This window comes from Peromyscus maniculatus, chromosome 4 (assembly GCF_049852395.1).
Source record: "Peromyscus maniculatus bairdii isolate BWxNUB_F1_BW_parent chromosome 4, HU_Pman_BW_mat_3.1, whole genome shotgun sequence".
Taxonomy (NCBI): domain Eukaryota; kingdom Metazoa; phylum Chordata; class Mammalia; order Rodentia; family Cricetidae; genus Peromyscus; species Peromyscus maniculatus.
The window spans coordinates 138,016,754-138,039,069 of record NC_134855.1 but is presented as its reverse complement, the minus strand read 5'-3'; the positions used below and the strand labels follow the sequence as shown (position 1 = coordinate 138,039,069).

Here is a 22,316-nt window from a genome sequence, read left to right as displayed (position 1 = left end):
CTGCTCACTTCTACCTGGCAGAAGCCCCAGGGAAGATGATCAGGAAATGTTTAAGACTGCTGTCCTACTCTGAAGCTTCAGGCCTTGCTCTGGCTCCCTGTGGCTAACCTTCAGCTGTTTTAGTTTCCTTGGCCTAGGAGTACAAATTCCTTAAGGAAAAGGAATCCACATCCACACTCACTCCTACCTAGCCATGCTTCTTGAGGGTAGAAAGGCTCAGGACACTAGGCTTCAGAATCATGAGTGTTCACTTTCTAGATGAAACAAGTCTTGAGCATAAATACAAAATTCTCATGTCAAGTACAAACTGCTGACATAAAAGTCTTGTATGTTTATAACACAGATGAGGGGGGAAATTCCGAGTTCTTACCTCTTGGTTTGTTTTCTGACCTGGTTTCATGTAGAAAATAAAAACTGTGTCAAAAGGACGACATGGCAAGAGATCCAGATACCCAATGTCATCAAAAAACCCAGGTATGGTAGAATCGAGTGCAATGAGGTGAGGAGGTAGACGACTATTTGCAGGTTCCTGTCACACAAGAGAGGAGCAATTGTTATCACCACATTACTCCAATTATAAATCAGCATTTACAGTTTCCATTCTAGGACAGTGTCTCAGTATAGCTTGGCAGCCAGGGTAGCCTCCAACTCACTATGTAGCCTTGGATGTCCTTGAATTTGCACTCTTGCTTCAGCCTCTTAAGTACTAGGATTATAGATGTTTGTCACCACACCCACATTTTCTCATTTTAATAAAAAATAAATAATTATAATGTAGCAGGAGTATAACCATGATCCTAAAGAAACTACTTAGTGTGTTTATGCTTCAAGTTATTATTTGCTTCAGACAACTGATGTTACAGTGTGAATATAATTTGAGAGCCTGTTTGCTCTAGAAGATGTGCTTTACAAAATGTAAAAAAAAAATTTTTTTAGATTTAATTATTTTACATGTGTCATTTTGCCTGCATATATGAATGTGCACCACATGTGTGCCTGGTGCCCATGAGGCCAGAAGAGGGCATAGGATACTCTTGAGACTGGAGTTGTTAGCAGATGGTTGTTAGCAGCCATGTGGGTGCTGGGCATTCCTATCTGTGTCCTCTGTAAGAGTAGCCAGTGCTCTTAAAAGCTGAGCCATCTCTCCAGCCCCTCTAGAGCTTTTTTAAATGTATTTTAAAAACTTACCCATTGCTCACACAGATGCAACACTACAGTTACTTTGGACGATAATAAGTGACAGTTTCTTGCCAACATACTGTCTTAAATACAATGTAGCTACTGCATACCTTGGTATTTTTCCCCAATGAGAGAAAAGCTTAATTAACCACAGAACATGATGGACATGAATTTTATAGCAGCTTTATTCATAACTGCCAACAGATATAAGCAGCCAAGATGTTTTTCAATAGGTGAATAAACAAACGGCTTATTAATGAAAATAAATGACATAATAAATCCTAAAAGGACATGAAAGAATTTAAATGCATTGTTAATAAGTGAGTGGAAAAATAACAGTCTGAGACTGCATTTACAAGATTCCAACGATGTGCCATTCTAGAACAGGCAAAACAACACAGGAAATAGAAGAGACCAGTGTTTACAGGGATCTGTGGTGGCAATGGGGACTCTGCACATGGTAGCATGCACATGCCAATGCACGCATACACACACAACCCATGATATTTCAAGAACCTAAAAGTTCTTGAAAAATACAAAATCCATTAACTTTCCAAATTCATTTTTGTTTCATTTTTCTTCTAATCCCTTACCTTCTTTGATCTTGCAAAATAAAATTTTAACAAAACAAAGTTTTACTCAGTTTATGATTTCGTTGTTATTTTAGAAAAGCCACTCCCAGGGTGTAAGAATTACTCTTTTTCACACAGTAGAGGTTCTGAGCTTGATCTGTTAATATGAACCTTAAAATTCCTACCAAGGCTTGGGAAACACTGACCACAGATATTATCTTCCTGATACAAATGGAAGACAAGTCATAGGAGAAGATTACAAACAGTTCTATGCCAATTCAAGGCAGAGGTTTTCGTTTTGATTTTTAGAGATGAGGTCTTATGATGTGTCCTTGCCTGGTCTGGGTCTCTCTAAGGTGGCCTTGATCTCAGATATCCACCTACCTCTGCTTCCCAAGTGCTGGGATTAAAGGTGTGCTCAGATTTTTGCCACTCAATGAATTTTTTTGAAATATAATCAGAGGGCTGGAGAAGATGGCTCCGAGATTAAGAGCACCAACTACTCTTCCAAAGGATCCCGGTTCAATTCCTAGCACCCACATGGCAGCTCACAACTATCTATAACTCCAGTTCCAGGGGACCTGACACCCTCACACAGACATACATACAGGCAAAACACTAATGTTCATGAAATAAATAAAATTAAAAAAAAAAATAAAGTCAGACCTTCCAGTTTTCCTCTTTTACTTAGAAATTGTGGAAGAGGAACTATGGATGTTGGCATGCTGTAGACACCATGTGAGCAGTATTCACATACCTGTGTTCTTCTGTTAAGTTTCTTCCTGTAGCTCTTGCACAAAGTTTTTTTATTTTTTTTTTAAGGTACATGTATTTCGTGTTAGTATTTCAGTTGCAGATGGAATATTTTCACATTCCTTGGGTTGTGTGCGTATATGTTTTGTTGTTTATTTATTTTTGAAATAGGATCTCACTATGCAGCCTCAACTAGGACTCAACCATGTAGACCAGGCTGGCCACAAACTCACAGAAATCTGCCTGCCTCTGCCTCTGCCTCCAGAGTGCTAGAATTAAAAGTGTGCACTGCCACACCTAACTTCACAATGCAGTTAAAATTTTTATTCTTTTATTTTGTAAAGTGTTTGCATGCACCTATGTGATGGTCAGAGGAGAACTTTTGGGGGTCAGCTTTCTACCTCTGTGGGGTCCAGGATCAAACTGTTTGCATAGGCCTTTGCACATGCACCTCTCCCAGCTAAGACATTAAGAGTTCACCAATCACATTGTACTTTGAGGTGGATCTTACAAATAGCCATTAACTTAACACATTTATTTTAAATATTTTATTGATGGTTACCCAGTTAAGAAGTCATACTCCCTTCAAACTGTCTCCTTTCCAATGAAATCTCTTATGTAGCTTATTTTCATTTTTATTTCTTCATTTTCCCATTGTAGTGTAAGATGTTTCCACAGGTGGAAATCTTCCTCAACATTTATTTATCAACAATGACTTTAGGGCAAAAGTTAAAAAACTCACTGTCTGAAAATTTCTCATTGTTATATACTGCCATACGGTCAAGGTACAAATTACCTTATTTTTACAAAAGGTGCCTCTAACTTGTTGGAGGGGCTGACACTTCAAAGACCTTTAAGGTATGGACCATGAATAAATTTGAGGGTATTATTAAGATCAGATCAATATTGTTCTACAAAATCTTGATTTACTTTGTTTGATGGAGTCAAATTATTTTCTTAGTAGTTTTACTAATATTTTCCAATAATCAATTCTCCTTACATTCTTTGACAAATCATACTAAGTTGTAAGAGAATTCATTTAACATGCTATTGACTCAGAATTCAGTTAGTATCCTAATACTTTTGTATATTTATTCATAAAATTGGTTTGCAGTTGTCCTTTAAAGTATGTAATATCTTATTTAAATTATTAGAAATATGCTAAGATTCATAAAAATAAACTTGTAACTTGCTAACATTTTCTTAAACTCTGGTAGAAAAATTCTTAATGAACATTATTTTCTTAAAACCTTAAATATTCTAAAATATTAACATGAATAGAAAAACTACACTCTCAGGAACAAGGCAATTAAAGGATTTAATAATTTTCATCCCAAATATTTTGATTTACTGCTTCTACTATGATAATTTACTCCACTAGGAATATCACTGATGATTTGTAGGCTGGATCTTTGTTTTGTGCCTTCCTTGTTTACTTCTATATCTATTGTTTTGTACTATCTGATCTTTTATTTTGCATTTATTTAATTTATTTGGAGATGGTCTCACTATACACTGGTTTGAAACCCACTCTGTAGAGGCTGGCCTCTAAGAAATTAAGCTGCTTGCTTCTGCCTCTAAAACACTAGGAAGATTAAAGATGTGCCATCAAGCCTGGTTCTTTCCTTTTCCATTTTAAGAGGTTTTATGTTTGCCATACACATCTCAAACTATTTTCTATATTATAAAACATATTCTCTTTACATGCTGAAATCGAAATTGAACACCAATGTCTTTCCACTTTCCTAAAAAAAATTAAATGACCTATGGTCAGGTCAGTTGCACTTTTCAGGTAAGTTATCTACCTACCTACTATCTACAATACTAGGGCATATAGCCCCAGTCTATTTTAATTTTCTTTAAAGACAGGCTCTCACTATGTAGCCCAGGCTGGTCTTGAACTTTTGTCTCCACATGATAAGCACAAGCTACCACGATTAGCTAATCTTACCAACTATAAAACATAGACAACATATAAGTATGGCTTGTGTTACAATAGTACAGAATTGGGGCTGAGGATGTAACTCACTGGCAGGGTGTTTGCCTAGCATGTGCACAGCCCTATATTCAATCCTTAGAACTATAAACCAAAGACCAAACATATTAAATTAACAGATGAAAATTTTAGAGTACTACAGAATTAGCTTCATTCTTTTAAAGAGTACCATGAAAGAGCCAATTCAGAGCTGGACTTATCACTGAAGCAGTCCCTTCCCAGGTGCCCTGTCCTGGAGCCCATATTGAACCCACAACAGCAGCACAGAATTCCACTGACCTTCATGCAGAATAAGTGTAAGCTGGGTTTTTTGTTGTTGTTGTTCACTTGTTTTAAACCTTTCTTCATTTTGATAAAAGTATTATAGCTCAATGGTTAATTTGTGAAAACATTTATTCATAGAATTTCCTAAAAATTACCTTTAATGCCTCTAAGGACAAAAATCCAAAGTGAGAAAGGAAAAGGCGGGCTGTCTGGAATTCCTGGGCAGGAGGTGGAGGCTTACAATCCGTAACCGGGTCAGGGAAGCTTCTCTTCTGCAATTCTCCCTCGCTCTGCTGTTCCAGGTGTATTTCATAAGCAATCTGCTGGGCCATACCACTTCTTAATTTTTCATGCCTCTCTTCTAACTGAAATGAGTCAGATATTTTTAGAGGATTCCCTTACAATGAAGTTAAGTTTCTTTTGATTTTAAAACAAAATTAAAGTAAAACACAACAAAGAAAACGCTAAGTTTTATTGGTCAACAATATGTTTCAGTTAAACATAAGAGCATAGAATTAAACAAACATGGTTCAAAGTTAGATCTATATCTGAAAATTCTTCCCCAGAGCCTAACCAATTGCTTCTTCATCTCCTGGCTGTAAAAGACACTAAAACTCTGCTCTTGGAGGGGCAGAGTTGTTTTCTCACTGGAGCCCTGGATGGTTATCTTCACCCAACAGAATCTATCCTTGTGTTTTAAACTTACCCATATGATTCCTTACCTTTTGGTCAATCCTATTTTAAAGTTTCACCCCCTCATATGTGAAGATACTTCTAAATAAACTGGCTTAATTATACAACCACCTCAACCTTAACTACTTAGATCACACATGAACAAATGCTTCTGAGTCTCAGATGTGAACCACTTTCAAGGGTTGTATTTCTCTCCAACCCTAACCACACTTCCTGTACTATCAAAATGTATGCCCTTATTACCAGAGTTTGATCATGTTATCATATACTACTGAAACCTATTATGAAGAGCCTAGGCAGCCAAAGACCCTGTCTCTAAAAGATGTTTAGTTCTTATCAACTGCCCAAATCTACACATCCCATCCTCTGACATGTCCACGTCCAGATGACAGAGACCCAAGTCATCTTCTGCCTCTCCTCCCTAACACTAAAGGCAATGCCTGACTACATACACCATCTAAAAATGTTTGCATTTATCCTTTTAGAAAGAGTTAATAGTAGCTTGTCTTACTTCTTCGGTGACAATTTCATGTAAATCTGGAATGCTCAAATCTGCTTTTACAAAAGGAATCTTGTCCACCTCTTCAGGAAATGGTCGATGTTTCACAGAATATTTAAATCCAACATCATTTTTAGGAATTGGACGAGGTTCTGGCACAAAAAGCTGTTAAAATAGCACAAATGACATTATGGATATTACACATAATCCAATAACTACCTGTGATGATGTGTCTTCTAGTCATGTCCCTGGTCTGCTTTAATGCATCTATTTTATCTATTTTCCGAGGCATGCGTATCCCCAATGCTCAGCAAGAATCTGCACATGCTATACTAATGGTACAAGTAAGAAACCTATATACTATGTACTGAATTTCATTTTTCTAAAAATGTTTGTCAATTTATAGACTTCATGACTAATAAATAGCTTGCAGACCTCTAGTGCCCAGACCTCAGTCACCCACATTCAATTCTAAGTTAACGACTAAGGCAGTTTAGAGTTTTTAAGAATCAAGCTTCCAGCCTGGTGTGGTGGCGCATGCCTTTAATCCCAGCACTTGGGAGGCAGAGGCAGGCAGATCTCTGTGAGTTTGAGGCCAGCCTGGGCTACAGAGTGAGTTCCAGGATAGCCAGGGCTGTTAGATAGAGAAACCCTATCTCGAACAAACCCGCCCCCCCCCCAATTTATAATTTAAAAAGCAGTATATCAAATGCTTATTTCTTTAAGCTGTTAATTGTATACAGAAATAAAAGTGATTTGAAGAAAACTCAGTAAAACATGAACTATCAAACTATGGCTAGCTCTCACTGAAAAGTGACTACAAGTGATTTAACATTTCTTTTCTTATCTGAACTTTCCAACAAGCAGAAAATAGCCACATAATTTCAAATACTATAAAATATTGCAGTAAACTGTATAGCATAGTAGCTATTTTATACAATTATAAAAAATGAATCATGCAAAACAATGTGAAACTAAGTCCTACATGTTAGACCTCTCAAATTTTTCCCATATATGACATGCATCTGACTTTTAAAGCTGCAAAGAAATGCCTGGGACCATTGTTTAGAATAGTAGTCCTTATTCCTAATTGAGCATCAGCATCACCAGGAAAACTTTGGAAAACTACCTTTGACTTACAGGTACCTGTAAGGAGTTAAGTAGACCTGGAAGTCTAGGTTCCTAAGATGATTCTTAAGTAAATTCATTGACAGAGGACCTTGCTAGGGATCAGAAACATGTAACCTTTGACTTTCTGTTGGTCTGTTTTTAGCCTTTAAATCACTCCCACACATGGATGCACACACGCACACAATCATATGCACCCATGTATATGTACTCTCGCACACACTGTAACTTCTGATGTACCTTCTGATTTGCTTTTGCTCCTCTGGGTAAAAGGCAAAGCTGCTGAGCCCAAGCAAGTCTTCCCGACATTCCCCGAACCAGCACAGTGACAGAGGGGAAAAAATCATCTAGAATAAAATGGATGTGTAAAAATGTTTACTTCAGGTAACAACCACTTAATATACAACCTGCTATCCCGCAGAACATTTCATGATCAAAGCCCTAGCACAGTGCCTCCTCAACTGCAATGCCACAGCTAAGGTCCATGAGTTAGCACTACTGCCCCACTCTGTACCAACCGCTCCACTTTCCTTCCCTCACATCCTCACAGCCCTCTACACATGTTTTGGTGAAATGGTATATATCATGGCAAACACTCTTAAACTTCCAGTGTTGAAGAGAACTTTATGAAAGAAAACAGGCTGGTTATGTGCAGTGTTGACATACATTTGCTCATAGATTGGGGTCCTGCAACTACAGGCAGACACTGTTTCCTCCCAGCAGAAGTTCAGGGATGGAGACATGTAAAAATTCAGGATCCTTTTTCTTCCCTTTCTTTGTCTCCATTATGGGAATTAAAGTGGGTCAAACTCTCTCATTTCTTCTGTTATTAACTATTTCAATAAACAAAATGTTCTTAATTTATAAAACTATTCTTTATTTTATTTTTGTAGACTACCTATGCAGTAAAATTACTTGGAATAAGAGTAAGGCAATCCTAAAAAAAACTTGCAAGAGAACCCAGAAACTTAAAGGGATTTGAAGGATTCGAAAGGATTTTGCAGGCTGTTCAGCAGATGGCTTAGGGGTAGGAGGGTGGTGGAATACTGAAAAGAAGGCAGCAGGGAGAGAAAGCCAGGCAAGCCTTAGCTCTGGGGTAAAGAAGGTAGAACTGACAGTGATGAATAGTGCCATTCTATTTCATAATATCGTCACTAACCTTAACCATAACATGATGGAAATAGTATCCTTCTATTGCTATCAGAGCTAGGTCTCTCTTTCTGTAGAATTATGACATCCTGCTTATAGTCAACAGAAGCTGTACAGGACTCTGCTTACCTTTGTGTGTGGCTTTAGTCAGTGAGGAAGTCCTACTGTGGTGGGACAACAGAAAATAGTATTGTTTGGAAAACCTGAATTTGAATCCTAGTTATATACTTCTCAAGTTACCTAAGCAAATCACACGCCCTCTGTGAGCCTCCTAACTGTGGGAGAGTGCATGTCTTGTCAATGAACAATCACTGAAGTTTTTTCAGCAGATCACATCTACATGCTTAAGGATGAACACTATGGTGCAAGGAGGGCAGTGGTAGGGCAAGCAGATTTTTGAACTGCCAACGGGGTATCACACCAGGCAGAAAGAAAATGCAACAAATCAATGTAAGAAATTAATAAGGCCTTGCATTTAGATATATTGGGAGGAATACAGAGGGAAAATTCAAGAGTCACTGGGGCAGTAGAGACACTGAGACTAATGATATAAGGAAGGAACAGGAGGAAGAAATGAAGATGACTTCTCAACTTTCTAGCCTGTGTGGGTAGTAGTAACTGAAACAGAACAATGATGGGTGAAGGGAAAGGGATAGAGGGGCAGGATCCAAGGTTCACAAGGAAAGACAGAATGGCAATGATTTTTATCAATAGTAAAAATAAAATATCGCACTAAGGTAAACTTTACATAAAAGTTGAGACACTTTGCTATTTCAAGCACACATAAAGAATCTTTAAACAGTTCTACTTCATTTGCACAGTCTATTTTTTGACCTGTTTCTCCAGTGATGTTATCCTATAGCTTCAAGTCTTTCTGACAAATAGTTATTTGGAATTCACAGTCTTTGCTTCCCTGAGAGAACTGAGAACACACTGTTTGAGCAGTAGAGAAAGCTAAGAGTGCTACAACTTACTCTGCTCATTTCCAAGCGGTTGCTCCAGCATTGCCAGGATGACACTGTTATCCAAGACAAAGTACCGGAAACTATGCTTGTTTATGGTTGGCAGCCTGGAGTATTTGATCAGAGTGGTCTCATTCACCAGACTACAAGGAGAGGCAGGACCACTGGGTGAAGGAAATGCGCCAAGCAACTGCATGATACTACGGAGAATGGAATAAAGAACAATTAATTCCCAAAGAAAACTCTAACTTTACCTCTTGGATCTATGTATCCTTCTGCTCCTCTGAATTAAGTGAACACAGCTATGCTTCCTGTTCACAGGTCAGATTTATTCCCTGTGGCAAAAAAATACCCTGGCAGGCTGGGTAGAATCTGTACCCCAAGAATGAAAGGCCACTCTCCCAGATGCAGGGTAACAATAGCCACAGCTTTCAACTGTCCTGGGAACTGCCCTCAACAACGAATGCCTCACTAAGGACCACTCTTCTTTCTGGGACAGGCCACATCCAACACCTGTTTAGTGCAAGGTTCCTAGGTCCCAGTCCCCTCCCAGCTAGAAAGAAAACTCAGGGTCAAGTCAGCTTGAGCACTTTGCTGCAACTGCCTCTATTGTCCTTTGTTAAGAAGCCAAATCCCAGCCGGGTGGTGGTGGCGGCGGTGGCGCACGCCTTTAATCCCAGCACTCGGGAGGCAGAGCCAGGAGGATCTCTGTGAGTTCGAGGCCAGCCTGGGCTACAAAGTGAGTCCCAGGAAAGGCGCAAAGCTACACAGAGAAACCCTGTCTCAAAAAAACCAAAGAAAAAAAAAAAAGAAGCCAAATCCCAGGGCATGCTGCCTTCTTCCTGCACGTCCAGGACTAGATAGATCCTCATTTCAGGAAAGGAATCTGAGGCACTAACAGTTAAATCTCAAAACTGTCATAAAGAAATCTATGGCACAAATACTTTATAAAGCAGAGTTCCACTGATCAAGACTTACCATTCAGAAATGTTTGCATGTGTATACAAGGTGTGTATACACTTATGCACACACAGAAATAGAGAGAATAAAGATTTATGCATATAAGCAATGAATTTAACTCATCTAGTTCTTTGTGTCAAGTACTGTTCTAGGCACTTTATATACATTTTATCATATAGTTTCAAAATAACCATATGAAATAGGTACCATCATTATTTCCATTTTTATTACCCTCATTATAATAAGAAATTGATGCTCAAATTTTTACCATGTAATATCAACATGGCCTTTCATGTGCACCTCATACAGAAAACTATTTCTCAACACATTTGTGTTTATGTGTACACACATGAATGTGTGTTGCATATGTGTTGTATGCATACATAGGATGTGCATATGTGGAGGACAAGAAGTGTCCTGTTCTATCATTTCCTACCTTAATCCCTGGAGACAATGTCTCTTAATGAATGTGGAACCAGGCTAGCAGCCAATAAACTCCAGTGATCTGCCTTCCCTTTTAGCACTGAGGTTCCAGGTAAGAACACAGCCATGTCTAGTTTTTCACATGGGTACTGGAGCTCTGAAGTCAGGCACTCAGGCTTGTACAGCAAGTGCTCTTACGCACTGAGTCATCTCCACAACCCTTGACACCATTTATCAACTACTCTTCAGCTAAGATCTCTGATGATGGAAGGCACTGTTTCCCAGCAGATGGCTTCCTTGCAGTGCAGGACTGCAACAACTCAAGGAATGAGGGACTCAGTAAGTTCAGTACTCTAATGACTGTGGAAAACACGAACCAGCCCAGGAGACTAGTACTAAGAACAGAGAGAGATGTCACAAAGCACACAGGCCTGTAAGCTTGTTGTCATGTTCCATGTAAGATCTAGGATGTTATCAAACAGGCTTCTGGAAGAGGTTAGGCTGATTAGATGAAATCATTACCAGCCTCACCACATTCTTCTCTTCCCGGAAGTGAGTAGACTGGAGTCACTCGAGTAAACATCTCTAAAATTAAGACAAGTACTTGACTGTGTCATGATAAACCTGCAGATAAAGATTAAAAGTCCTTGTGAATCTCCAAGGAGTCTCTGCTAATATACTCTGAGGTTCAACCTCTGCTTTCTATAAGCAGTGTTCTGATAAGAACATAGAAAACAAGCTCATAATGTTTGTTCATGCCTGTAATACCAACATCCAGGAAGCTGAGGCAGGAGGATTGCAATGAATTTGAGGCCAGCCTGGACTAAAAAGTGAGAATCTGCCTCAAAAACAAACAAGAACCAGTAGGATGGCTCAGTGGGCAAAGACTATTGCTATCAATTCCAACAACCAGAGTTGGATTTCCTGGAACTCACATGAAAAGGAGAGAAAGACTCTCAAAAGTTGTCTTCCAACACCCACATGCCCATGCACACATGTTTTGCTTTGTTTTTGAAAAGAGCAGGGTATGGTAGTGCACACCTTTAATCCCAGCATTCAGGAGGCAGAGGCAAGAGGACCTCTGAGAGTTCAAGGCCAGCCTGGTCTACAGAGTGAGTTCCAGGATAGCCAGGGCTACACAGTGAGACCCTATCTTAGGGAAGAAAGAAGGCAAAATAATTAAGAAAAAAAACAAAACCCTATGACAGACTAAAACTTAATCTGCGGAGATCATATATCAGAATAAGAGCTAGGATTTAAAAAGACTACAGATGATGTGGAAGATCCCACAAAAAGAAATTTCAGCACTTCCAAACAAACAGGCACAGTATGAGAGCACAGAAGAAAAGGAAACATGCAAAGACTCAAGAGTCCAGTTAACGTAATACGACTCTCCAGTGCTTGAAGTCTTGCTGCTATCTCCCAACAGAGGATGATGAAATACACTGTTCTACGGAGTTTGAAAACATTCAGATCCCATGTAGAACACTGTCCTCAGTGATCTATCTACCTGTGAAAGATACATGCTCAAAGCTATACCAGTTGAGTGACAGTATGATCAAGGCATGCAAATCCATGTAATATGAAAACCACATGAAGGCACTAGCAGAAAGGAACCAGAGCAACATAAACATTATCTCTGTATACTGCTGCCGCCTGGAGAAAGAATTACTACTAAAAGTCTGAACAAGAACCAATGAGAACAAGTTAACATGAGAGTTTGATATAGAACATCAAGCTTTTAACAATTGAAATGAAGTGGGAAATCTTAGGGGCTAAACTTTAAACCCAAATTAAAGGTAAGCTTTTAGTAAATGCATCTTAAGCAGCGGGACCGCTGAAATGACTTCTAAGAGCACGAATTCTGAATTTATACTTTAATATGCCATGGTTTAGAAACCCAACAAGTTAATATGTACTTTATGAATGTTATCGAAGACAGACTGGCATGTACCAAATAAACTCAGTATGACTCTGATAATATGGAACACAACACTATGTGAGACAGGCAGACAATGAGTGTAAAGGTGAAAAACACTGTCCTTCAAAAATCAGAATAACAAAAGGAGGTTTGTACAAGTAGCTAGATTTACTGTGAGCATGGAACGGTATATGACACTGCCTGAAATACAGGAGAGATGCATAAGCAGGTATGAACATGCCCAGTTCACCACTACAAGTGGCCAAACGATGGCAAGGGAGTACTAGGGAGCAGTGGTGGGAGGACCTCCCTGGCCCTCCACCGGAATTCAGACATGGTAGGAAACGAGATCTACTCAAGGTTTTTAATCACTCAAGCAGTAGGATGAAATGGTGTTGAAGAAGAGTTTAACCACAGAGTGCAAGACAAACAGGAAGAGTTAAAAGACTAGAAACAGAAACCATGCAAGAAGTGAGGTGACCTAGTACAGAATACTATCTAAGGCTTCAGGGGACAGTGTGAAGTCCTTACAATGATAAGTGTATTGGACACAGTTGCTGCTGGTCTCATGAGGAACGACAGAGATACAAATCAGAGAAAAAAAAAAAAAACTGAAAACAATGGTAACAGCTAGTTGTGGGGGCGCATGCCTTTAGTCCCAGCACTTGGGAGGCAAAGGCAGATGGATCTCCGTGAGTTCGAGGCCAGCTTGGTCTATATAGTGAGTTCCAGGACAGCCAGAAACAGTGAAACCTTGCCTCGAAAAACATCAAAACAAACCAGAACAACCAATGGTGATGCCGACAAACAAGCAGCAACTATGAGAGAACAGAAAAACTGGTTGGGAACATGCTCCACCATGATGGAACTCTGCACTGTTCAAGAGTGGAAACCAAAGACATCCTGGCAGATGGACTTGGTAACAGAGACAAAACAGCAAAAAAATAAAGACAGAGCCATTCAGAGAACTATAGCTTGAGGGAGAAAGAGCCCAGGCACATAGCCAGTCCCTAGCAGTAACTATGCTCTCACAGGAACAATCAGGCTAGAGTGGAACAAACTTCCTGCAACACAAAGAACTCAAAAACTCCTAGTGAGCAAGATTCTCCCTGCTTATCTCCTATCTTCTTCCTCTTCCTGATTCATTATCAAGTCCCAGTGCTGTGCACTTTATGGCTCCCCCAGCCCACGTGCTGCACGCGCACATGCTGCCATAGCTATCCTCATCAATTTTCTAGCTATTAGCTAAAGCTCAACAAAGGCACTAAGTTTAGCTATTACCAGAGTACACAGTTCTAAAGAAAAGCAAGCATTCTGAAAATTATGAGCTAAGCCCAAGAACAACAGAAACAAATCCAACTAATCTGAATATAACCCAAAGAAGGAAAGGACACTGCACTCACAAAAGATGTCAGGATCTTAGGCAGAGCTGGTTTACACACAAATCTCCAAGCCAGCCCTTACTAACCTGACACTCTTCCTTCCTGTGGCTGTTTTCCTAGGTTTTCATTCATACTCATCCTTGAATGAGCCACACAATCTATGACTCTATGCAATCTCTACTTATTCAGTCCCTTCAATCTGCAAATGGGCCCAAACTCAGTCCTCTTCCCAGGCCTCCAATCCACCAAGTACAAAGGACTTTCTTAGCTCTTTCTGCCATTCTTTTAAAAAAACAACCCCTTGTTTCCATGTGACATACATTATTAATTGCCTGCGATACTGCTCACAGCTCAAATGTTGCCCATCCTCTCAGTCGGGGTCAATGTGGCTCCATAAGCATGTTACTTTGCTTTCACTTTATCTCAAAGTACTCACTTCCTCCTCCCAGGTCCCTGCCATTTGATTTGTATCTCTTCTTTGGGGACATTTATATCCACCTGATATTGAAGGACTTTGTGTTTCTATTCATCTTCCCTACTCAACCAGATAGTATTCATTCAGTAACTGAATCGGACTTATCTGTATGATTCTATTACCAAGCTTTGACAAGGGAGTTTAAATTAAAAAAAAAAAAAAATCTTAGCTGAACATAAAAGGTATAGTAGAGACCACCACTGGGTAGCAGATCTGATGCTGTGACATCTCTAGGCTTAGCCATGAAAGAAGGGGAAGAAGTAGCTCCAAGATAATTCCTGGCTCTAGTATGAGCTGACCTGAGTTAGTTATCAGCCAGCATGGAAATATAAAGATCCCAACTTTCTGGTTTCTTGTTGGTCTAAGAATGAATACAAAAAGACTATTTCGTTCCATTTTGTGTTTGGAGATGTAGTACCCTACAGGGGCTGTTACTCTGTGCTGAACAAGGAAGACAGAGCAGCACAGACCACTGCTGCCCTGTCTGTTACAGCTCAGTCTTCAGCAGCTGCTTCCATACCATGTTAAAGTGGCTTCTGCAGCATCCTTTACCCTCATAGATGCAGGATTTGGCTCTTTATCGCCTTTGTACTTGACCTCTTGCTCACTGTTCTTGGACTTGCTTCCTGAGATACCCAGTTCTACAATCTCCAGTACTTCCTTAAGGCAATCCTAGAAGGAGGAAAAGACAGAATGAGTTTTTAAAATATTTCAAACACATTTATTTACTTTATTTAAGAGAGGGTGTATGTGTGTTTATGTACAAGCCAGGGTCAGAGAACAATTCTGGAGAGCTGGTTCTCTTCTCATACCATATGGGACTCAGTAATCACACGAAAGTCATCATCAGACTTGGTGGCAAGCACTTTCACCTGCTGAACCATCTCACCAACCCTGATCAATTTTTATACACATTACTTAAGAGAAGACAATGGTTATGTTTTGGGGCCGAGCTCCAGTTTCTAATGCTCTTTAACAGATACGTTTGTATCATAATATAATAAACTTAACCTCCATCAAAAGAACTAAATTTCTGTGTCCAGAAGGAGACTAAAGACAGGTTTTAATTTGATCAGTTACAGAGCTCACAAAATTGCCATGGATTATCACAAACCCTGAAAGGCTAATAAGTAAAACAGATTCAGAAGTAATTCCGCCAAACCCAGATGGTTTAAGATACATCAGATTACCTAATATATCAAAGAGGTTAATTATTTATTTTTTGAGGCAGGATCTCACTATGGAGCTCAGGCTGGCCTCAAACTCACTATGCAGACAAAGTTGACACTGAACCCAGGACCTCTGCTTCTGCTGCTGCTGCTGCTGCTGCTGCTGCTTCTTCTTCTTTTTTTTTTTTTTTTTTTGGTTTTTGGTTTTTGGTTTTTGAAGACAGGGTTTCTTTGTGCAACAGCCCTAGCTGTCCTGGTACTAGCTCTGTAGACCAGGCTAGCTTCAAACTCAGAGAGATCTGCCTGCCTCTGCCTCCCAAGTGCTGCCTCCCACATTAAAGATGTGCATCACCACTGCCAGGTCTATCTCTGCTTCTTAAGTGCTAGGATTACAAGCAAGTGCCACCATCCCCAACGATTGGCATCTTAAAATAATTTATATTTAAAACTATTTTGTGTAACAGATTTTCCTGTGGCCCAGGCTCGTCTCTAATTCATTATGTAGCCCGGGATGACCTTGACCTTCTGCTCTTCCTTCTATCTCCCAAGTACCTGGAATTAAAAATAGGCACCATCACAGCTGCTGGTTGATGTAGTTCTAGGGATCAAAAGGAGCACTTCAGAAATGCTAAGCAAGCATTGTGTTAAACTTGGCTACAAGTCTAGTCCTGTAAACAATTTTTGCTATCATAATTTTAAAAGCTACAATGAAAATAACTCAGACTTTATCAACAATATTACTTACAAAGATCTCTATCTTTCTAAATATCCAGTGACATTGGGAAGCTCTACTGTCGCTGAGCTCATTATGCCTGCTTCCCTGTAAGGTACAGTGGCAGAGAAAACAGACTACATATCTGTACCCATTTGAAAGTGCAGAAACCTGTGAGAAATACAATGTTTCAATAAAGTAATGTTTACAGCTAAGCTGTGTCCTTGCTTTGCAGATTCACAATTAAGTGCCCTTCTTTGTTTGATAACAAGAAACCAAGTAGCATTAATAGCTATCTCCAGTTTGCCATCCTATAAAAAAAAAAAAAAAAATGGACTTTTCCAGATCCAGCAGTTGTCCATATGAGCGCATAGCAACTGTGAACACATACAAAAGGCTTGAGCTTGCTCAACCAAAACTCCAGCACTGAGGCGGTAGAAATAGGCAAAAAATACTATCACTAGCTGGGGAGCTATTGGCATGTGTGATCATATCTGATAACCACTGGGAGGGATAGAACCAACTTTCTGCAATGACATGATCAGTGGGAGGTTGACTGTACTCCAGGGCAGGACCCACTCCCCATAGTAGCTAGAAAATACAAACTGGACTCAATATAGGGAAAAAAGATCTCAAAATTGGGTAGGTAAGGAAGTGAGGGTAGATCTTGGTAAAAGAGGTTGAGTATGTTCAAAATACACTTTGAATTTTTACAAGAATTAATGAGAATATTATTTTTTATAAAAAGAAGTCTTGCTGTTTCAGAAAAATTAGGCAAGGTCTTTTCTTTCATTAAATCATTTCTCTGTGGGATTGTGTGGAAACAAATCTACGCATTATGACAGTTTTCAAGTTATGCTCAAAAGAGTAAGTGTCCTACTGAAATCAAACAAGCACATTCAAAGTATATGACACTGTATTTAAATTCAGATGTTCTCTTTTAAAAGGTATTTTCTCAACAAACCGTTTTATTCCTACCTAGTGTTTCAAGACAGAATAAGCTCACCTTTTCATCCAGCATGTCAGGGTGCTCTGTCAGCCAGACACAGAGACACTGAAATGCTGCCACTATCATGGAGTGCAGATCCCGGGAGTGAAGAGGAGCTGGCCGACTGCACTGGTATACAATATAACTGCACACAGAACTGATGGCACGCTTTCGGTCTCCCAAGTCAACCATCACCTTCACCTAAGCATGTCCATTTAAGGAACGAAACCAGTTAGTCAGGAACCATTAAGCCAAGCATTTGCCCTGCAACTGAGCCTATCTGATAATATGATACACAAGAGGCCTTGTTTTTAAATATTATTTATATACAGGAACAGACTGTTACAGATAAACTACAAAAAAGTGGCATTCTCAAATCCTAAAACAGTACTTTACTCTAGCATGGTTGTTCACACCTTAAAACCCAAAGTTCTTGGATGCACTTACTCACATTGTAAAATGTGCAGGAATAGCCAGAAAAGGAACATGTGTGTGTTTTAAAGTCCCAAACCCAACCTCTTTTTGCTCTGCACAAAGTCTAGTGAAACAGCTTAGAAGGCTCAATTATCCATCACAGTAAGTTACACATGTTTCAAAGTATGTAACCTCAGAGAACTGTCGCTACAATGGGGTAATAAATATAAGCATCACCCCAAATGTCCTCATGCACCTCTGTAAGCCTCCTCCCATTCCTCTTGTTCCCTTCTGTGAGGAGCTGCTTATCTGCTATCATAATAGATTGGACTATATTTCCTAAAATATAATAAGTTCTATAATATCTACTTGGGGGAAAGGTATTTAGCTAGCTTCTTTCTTCTATTTGGCATAATTAATTACTTTCAGATGTATCTACTTTTTGTAATGTTTTTTACTTTGTATTGAGTATATTCCAGTATATGAATACAGCACAATTTTTCTACCCAGTAACCTGTTAATGGACATTTGGGTTATTTCCATCCTGTGGATATTACAAATATAGTTGCTATGAATATCCACATCATTGACTAGATGTATGTTCTCTTATATATTGGGACTGGAATGACAGGGTCATTAGATACATGTATTATTAAATTTTTAAGGATCTGCTAAACTGTTTTCCAAAATGGTTATTATAATTAACATTCTCATTAACAATTTCCTTATATCCTAATCAACATTTGATATGGTCAAGTCTTTTTAAATTTAGCCTATGTTTGTTTGTTTGTTTCTTTGTGTGTGTGTGTGTGTGTGTGTGTGTGTGTGTGTGTGTGTGTGTGTGTGTGTTGTATGCATACATGTACATGTTTCTATGGGTACATGCATTTGTGTGTATGCAGAGGCCACAGGAGGACAGCTGGGTGCCTTTCTATCACAGTGTCTTTCAACCTTCCTAATGTTACAACCCTTTAACATAGTTCCTCACCTTGTGGTGACTCAATAAAACTCTTTTTGTTGCTACTTTATAACTGTAATTTTGCTACTGTTATGAATAGCAATGTAAACATCTGTTTTCTGATGGTCTCAGGCAACCCCTGTGAAAGGGTCATCCAGCCCTCAAAGGGGTCTCAACCCACAGTTCTATTGCTTTCTACATTATTCCCTAGATGGGGTCTCTCACATGACCTAAAGCTTCCTGTTTCAGCTAAGCTGAAGGCTAGGACACTCCTGGCGCCTGCCTATTTCCACATGCCACTCTGAGGTCCCTGTGGTCACTCCTGGCTTTTTAAATGGGTGATGGCAATATGAATTCAGGTCCTCATGCTTGCACAGCAAGCACTCTTACCCTAAGCTATGCTTCTCGCCCTCAATTTTAGCCATTCTATTGAGTATATAATAGTCTTTCAAGGTGAATCTAATTACATTTCCCTAACAACTAATGAGAGTGAGGTAGGAAAACTCACCTTAAAGGAGAGTGGCACTATTCCCTGGGTTTGGGTCCTGGACTGCACAAAAAGGAGGAAGCCAGCTGAGCACAAGCATTCATCTGCTCTCTTCTTCCTGACTGCAGACTCAACGTGACTAGCTGCTTCAAGCTCCTGCTTCCTTGACATCCCCGCCATAATACCCTTGAACTGTGAGCCAAAATAAACCCTTCTATCCTGAAGCTGCTTTTTTGTCAGGGTATTTTGTCACAGCATGAGACAAATAACTAATACATTTTTACATTTAAGTCTACAATCCATTTTTAGCTGATTTTTGTACCTACCATATACAAAACAGGTATGAAACCAAGTTTTCTATCAGTACCACTGGTCAAAAAGACTACCCTTTCTCCTTAGTTATCTTTGTACCATGTGTCAAAAACCAGACAGTCACATAAGTGTGGTCATGAAGTCTCAATTATAGACCACTGATCTATTCATTCAACCCTGTTCTAACACCAGACTGTTTAATCACTTTATCTTTACAGAGAGTCATGGAATCAGGTAGTATTAGCCCATTATATATGATGACCCAGGTCCAGAGCAGTGTTCCATCCAAGCTAACTGCATCTTAAACTGAAAATAGATCACAAGTCACAGGGAACAGCACCTTGCTCTCTGTATGGTTTACCATGTCTCATGAATGGGTATTCTAATATTTAAATCAGCAACTGTTCCTCATGTATCTATTACATTGGGGGGTTTTTGAGTTAAGTTCCAAGTAGTGTTCAAAACACACTAAGTTTTCTTGTCTATTTTGTCTCTCACAGTTTGTAAGACAACTTTGAAGTAAAGGCCTACGCTTCATCTCAGACACTACCACTTCTGTGATGAGTACCACTATATGAGCACAATGTATTTTATATTTTCATCTCATCTGATCCTCACAATACCAAGTGGTATATGGAAAATAATCTTTTCCATTTTAATAATAAAAAACACTCAGATGATAATGAGGATGTGGGGAAATTGGAAGCCTTGTATGTTAATGAAAAGAATGAAAAAGGACTCAGTGTTGTGGAAAACAATCTGCAGTTCTTCAAAAGCTAAACAGAATTTCCATAAACCCAAGAATTTCACTCCTTAGTACATACCCAAAAAACTGAAAACTGATATTCCAAATAAATACATGTTCCCATACATCCACAGCAGCTCTACTAGTAAGAGTCTAAATACCTCTCAATTAATGAGCAGGCAAACAAACAGTGATAATTACATTCAGGATGGTGCTGTGCAATCCTAAAAAAGGGCTGAAACTCAAAAATTACTTCTCAAGTGAGAAAGACAGGCACTCTCGTAATGACACACATTACATGATTTTCCTACTGATCCCTTTCGGTGAATGATCCTGATTGGGTAGAGCCAAAGAAACAAAATGAAGATCAGTGGCTGTCAGAGGAGGCGGTGGCTGTGAGAGTGGTCAAGAAAGCAACTGCTTTGAGGCTCAGGGATTTCCCTCCAAGGTGACAAAAACACTTGGAAATGGAGATGGTAGGTTGCACTACACTGCAAATGTACTAACAGTCACTGAATCACCTGCTTTAAATGGTTAGTTTTATGTTATATGAATTTCAGAGAGAGACTGAGACTTAAGTGCAAGTGAACCCCATTTCTAAGGTTCCACAAAACTGAAATAACTGTGAGAGAAATATAAATATATAGTCAATTTTTGCTTAATACTGATAACAGAAAATAGTAATCACAGAAATACTTTATGATAAATGTTCTTTATAAAAGCAATAAATATACTATTATTTGCAAAGAGTCATCATTATTGAAATGTTTTCTGTACCTTAACAGAAATATTCACATCCTTTGCATCTATTTTTCAGCTTGCAAAATTTCACTTGGAGGCTCGATTTTATATACTCTGGATGTAAAATATGCACATATACTGACAATCCTAAAATACCTACACAAAGGGGGTGGGTGTCAAAATACAAAAAAAAAAAAAAAAAAAAAGGCATGACACAAGCCTGCTGAACTAAACTAAGGGACAGTCCTCACCTTTGCCAGGCCAGAGAGGAGTTCTAGAGCCGCCAGGGATATGCTCATGTCTTGCCGCCACTGAGAGTTGAGTCTTTGGGTGACGAGATGAATGCTGCGAATCAGGAGCCCAGCAGCTGAATCTGTATTAAGAGCTAGGATATAACCCAATGCCACATCCACAGGGAGGGAAAACAACTAAGCATTAGTAACAGAAGCACAGCATTCCACCAGGCACAGACCACAGCAGCCACAGTGAGCACAATGGGCACCCACACAGAGCTATGCTCCCCACCCACCAGCCTGAGCACCAGGCCTGACTGATGGTGTGCAAGGCACACATGAGGCTGAACCAGCTTCTAGCTCCCAGTCCACTCTCTGACAAAGAACACTATGGACTTGGCAGTTTCAGTACCATCTTTATAATGAAAAATGGTGTCTTTAATTTTTAAATGAATAACTTATAGAGTTTAATTTTCAAAAAGAACAATGAAAAGGCAACCAAGTATTTCCTTAGAGTTTTACAGAGGCAAGAATTCAATCTGATAGCCTCCTCGGATGCTAGGAATTACCTTAAAGCATCTCTTGAAATGATAGGGTTTAAACCAGTAAAAACCACATGCAATGCCTTTTCAAACCCAGGTTTACATTTAACTCTTTACCACTATTTTAAAACCTTTAAAAAGGTTAAATAACCAAGTCATTGTTTTTCTTGGACTTCAATTTTATATTTAAAGTAATTATTACTCAATTAGGAGTGAATTCCAAGAAATTAAAGGAGGATAAATTAAATTGTAATTAAAAAGGAAGCTTTAGGGGCATTATACCTGTGGATCCTATCAGAAAGAGGGCAGTGACAACAGAAAAAGGAATGATCATTAAAGAGACAGTCATGCGACACTGACACAAATCTGGATCTTTTAGTAAAAACTATGACATAACAAGCAGAGCTCACTAACACCAGCTGAAAATGCTGGAACAATCAGTTCAAACACTTATATACGACACATGCAGTAACACGAAGTATCTTTAGTTTTAAATGGCTTAGAAACAAGAATCAGTTCAACCTAGAGAATGCCTAAATCTACATAAAGAGTGACAATTTAAATGTACTGAATATCCACATAATGACTCTATGTATTTGACATGCTGACAGGTAACGTATCATCAATTCAATTATGAAAAGCATGCCTCATGAACATGG

At 39.1% G+C, this 22,316-nt stretch overlaps 1 protein-coding gene across 16 annotated transcripts in view; it reads right to left on the bottom strand.

Moving 5' to 3' along the window:
- Positions 1–22,316, bottom strand: part of Ralgapb (Ral GTPase activating protein non-catalytic subunit beta) — a 91,236-nt gene that overhangs the window by 24,785 nt on the left and 44,135 nt on the right. For 6 of the 16 annotated variants that reach the window (XM_076571094.1, XM_076571086.1, XM_042276687.2 and 3 more), the window contains 9 exons: positions 21,134–21,267; positions 19,106–19,147; positions 17,244–17,426; positions 14,877–15,028; positions 9,208–9,395; positions 7,325–7,431; positions 5,969–6,121; positions 4,920–5,129; positions 371–529 (listed from right to left, as the gene is read on the bottom strand). In XM_076571094.1, coding sequence (XP_076427209.1) covers positions 371–529; positions 4,920–5,129; positions 5,969–6,121; positions 7,325–7,431; positions 9,208–9,395; positions 14,877–15,028; positions 17,244–17,426; positions 19,106–19,147; positions 21,134–21,267 — 1,328 coding nt within the window. The remainder of the gene's footprint in view (positions 1–370; positions 530–4,919; positions 5,130–5,968; positions 6,122–7,324; positions 7,432–9,207; positions 9,396–14,876; positions 15,029–17,243; positions 17,427–19,105; positions 19,148–21,133; positions 21,268–22,316) is intronic. The other 10 variants (XM_076571089.1, XM_042276692.2, XM_042276696.2 and 7 more) reach the window with 3 other exon arrangements.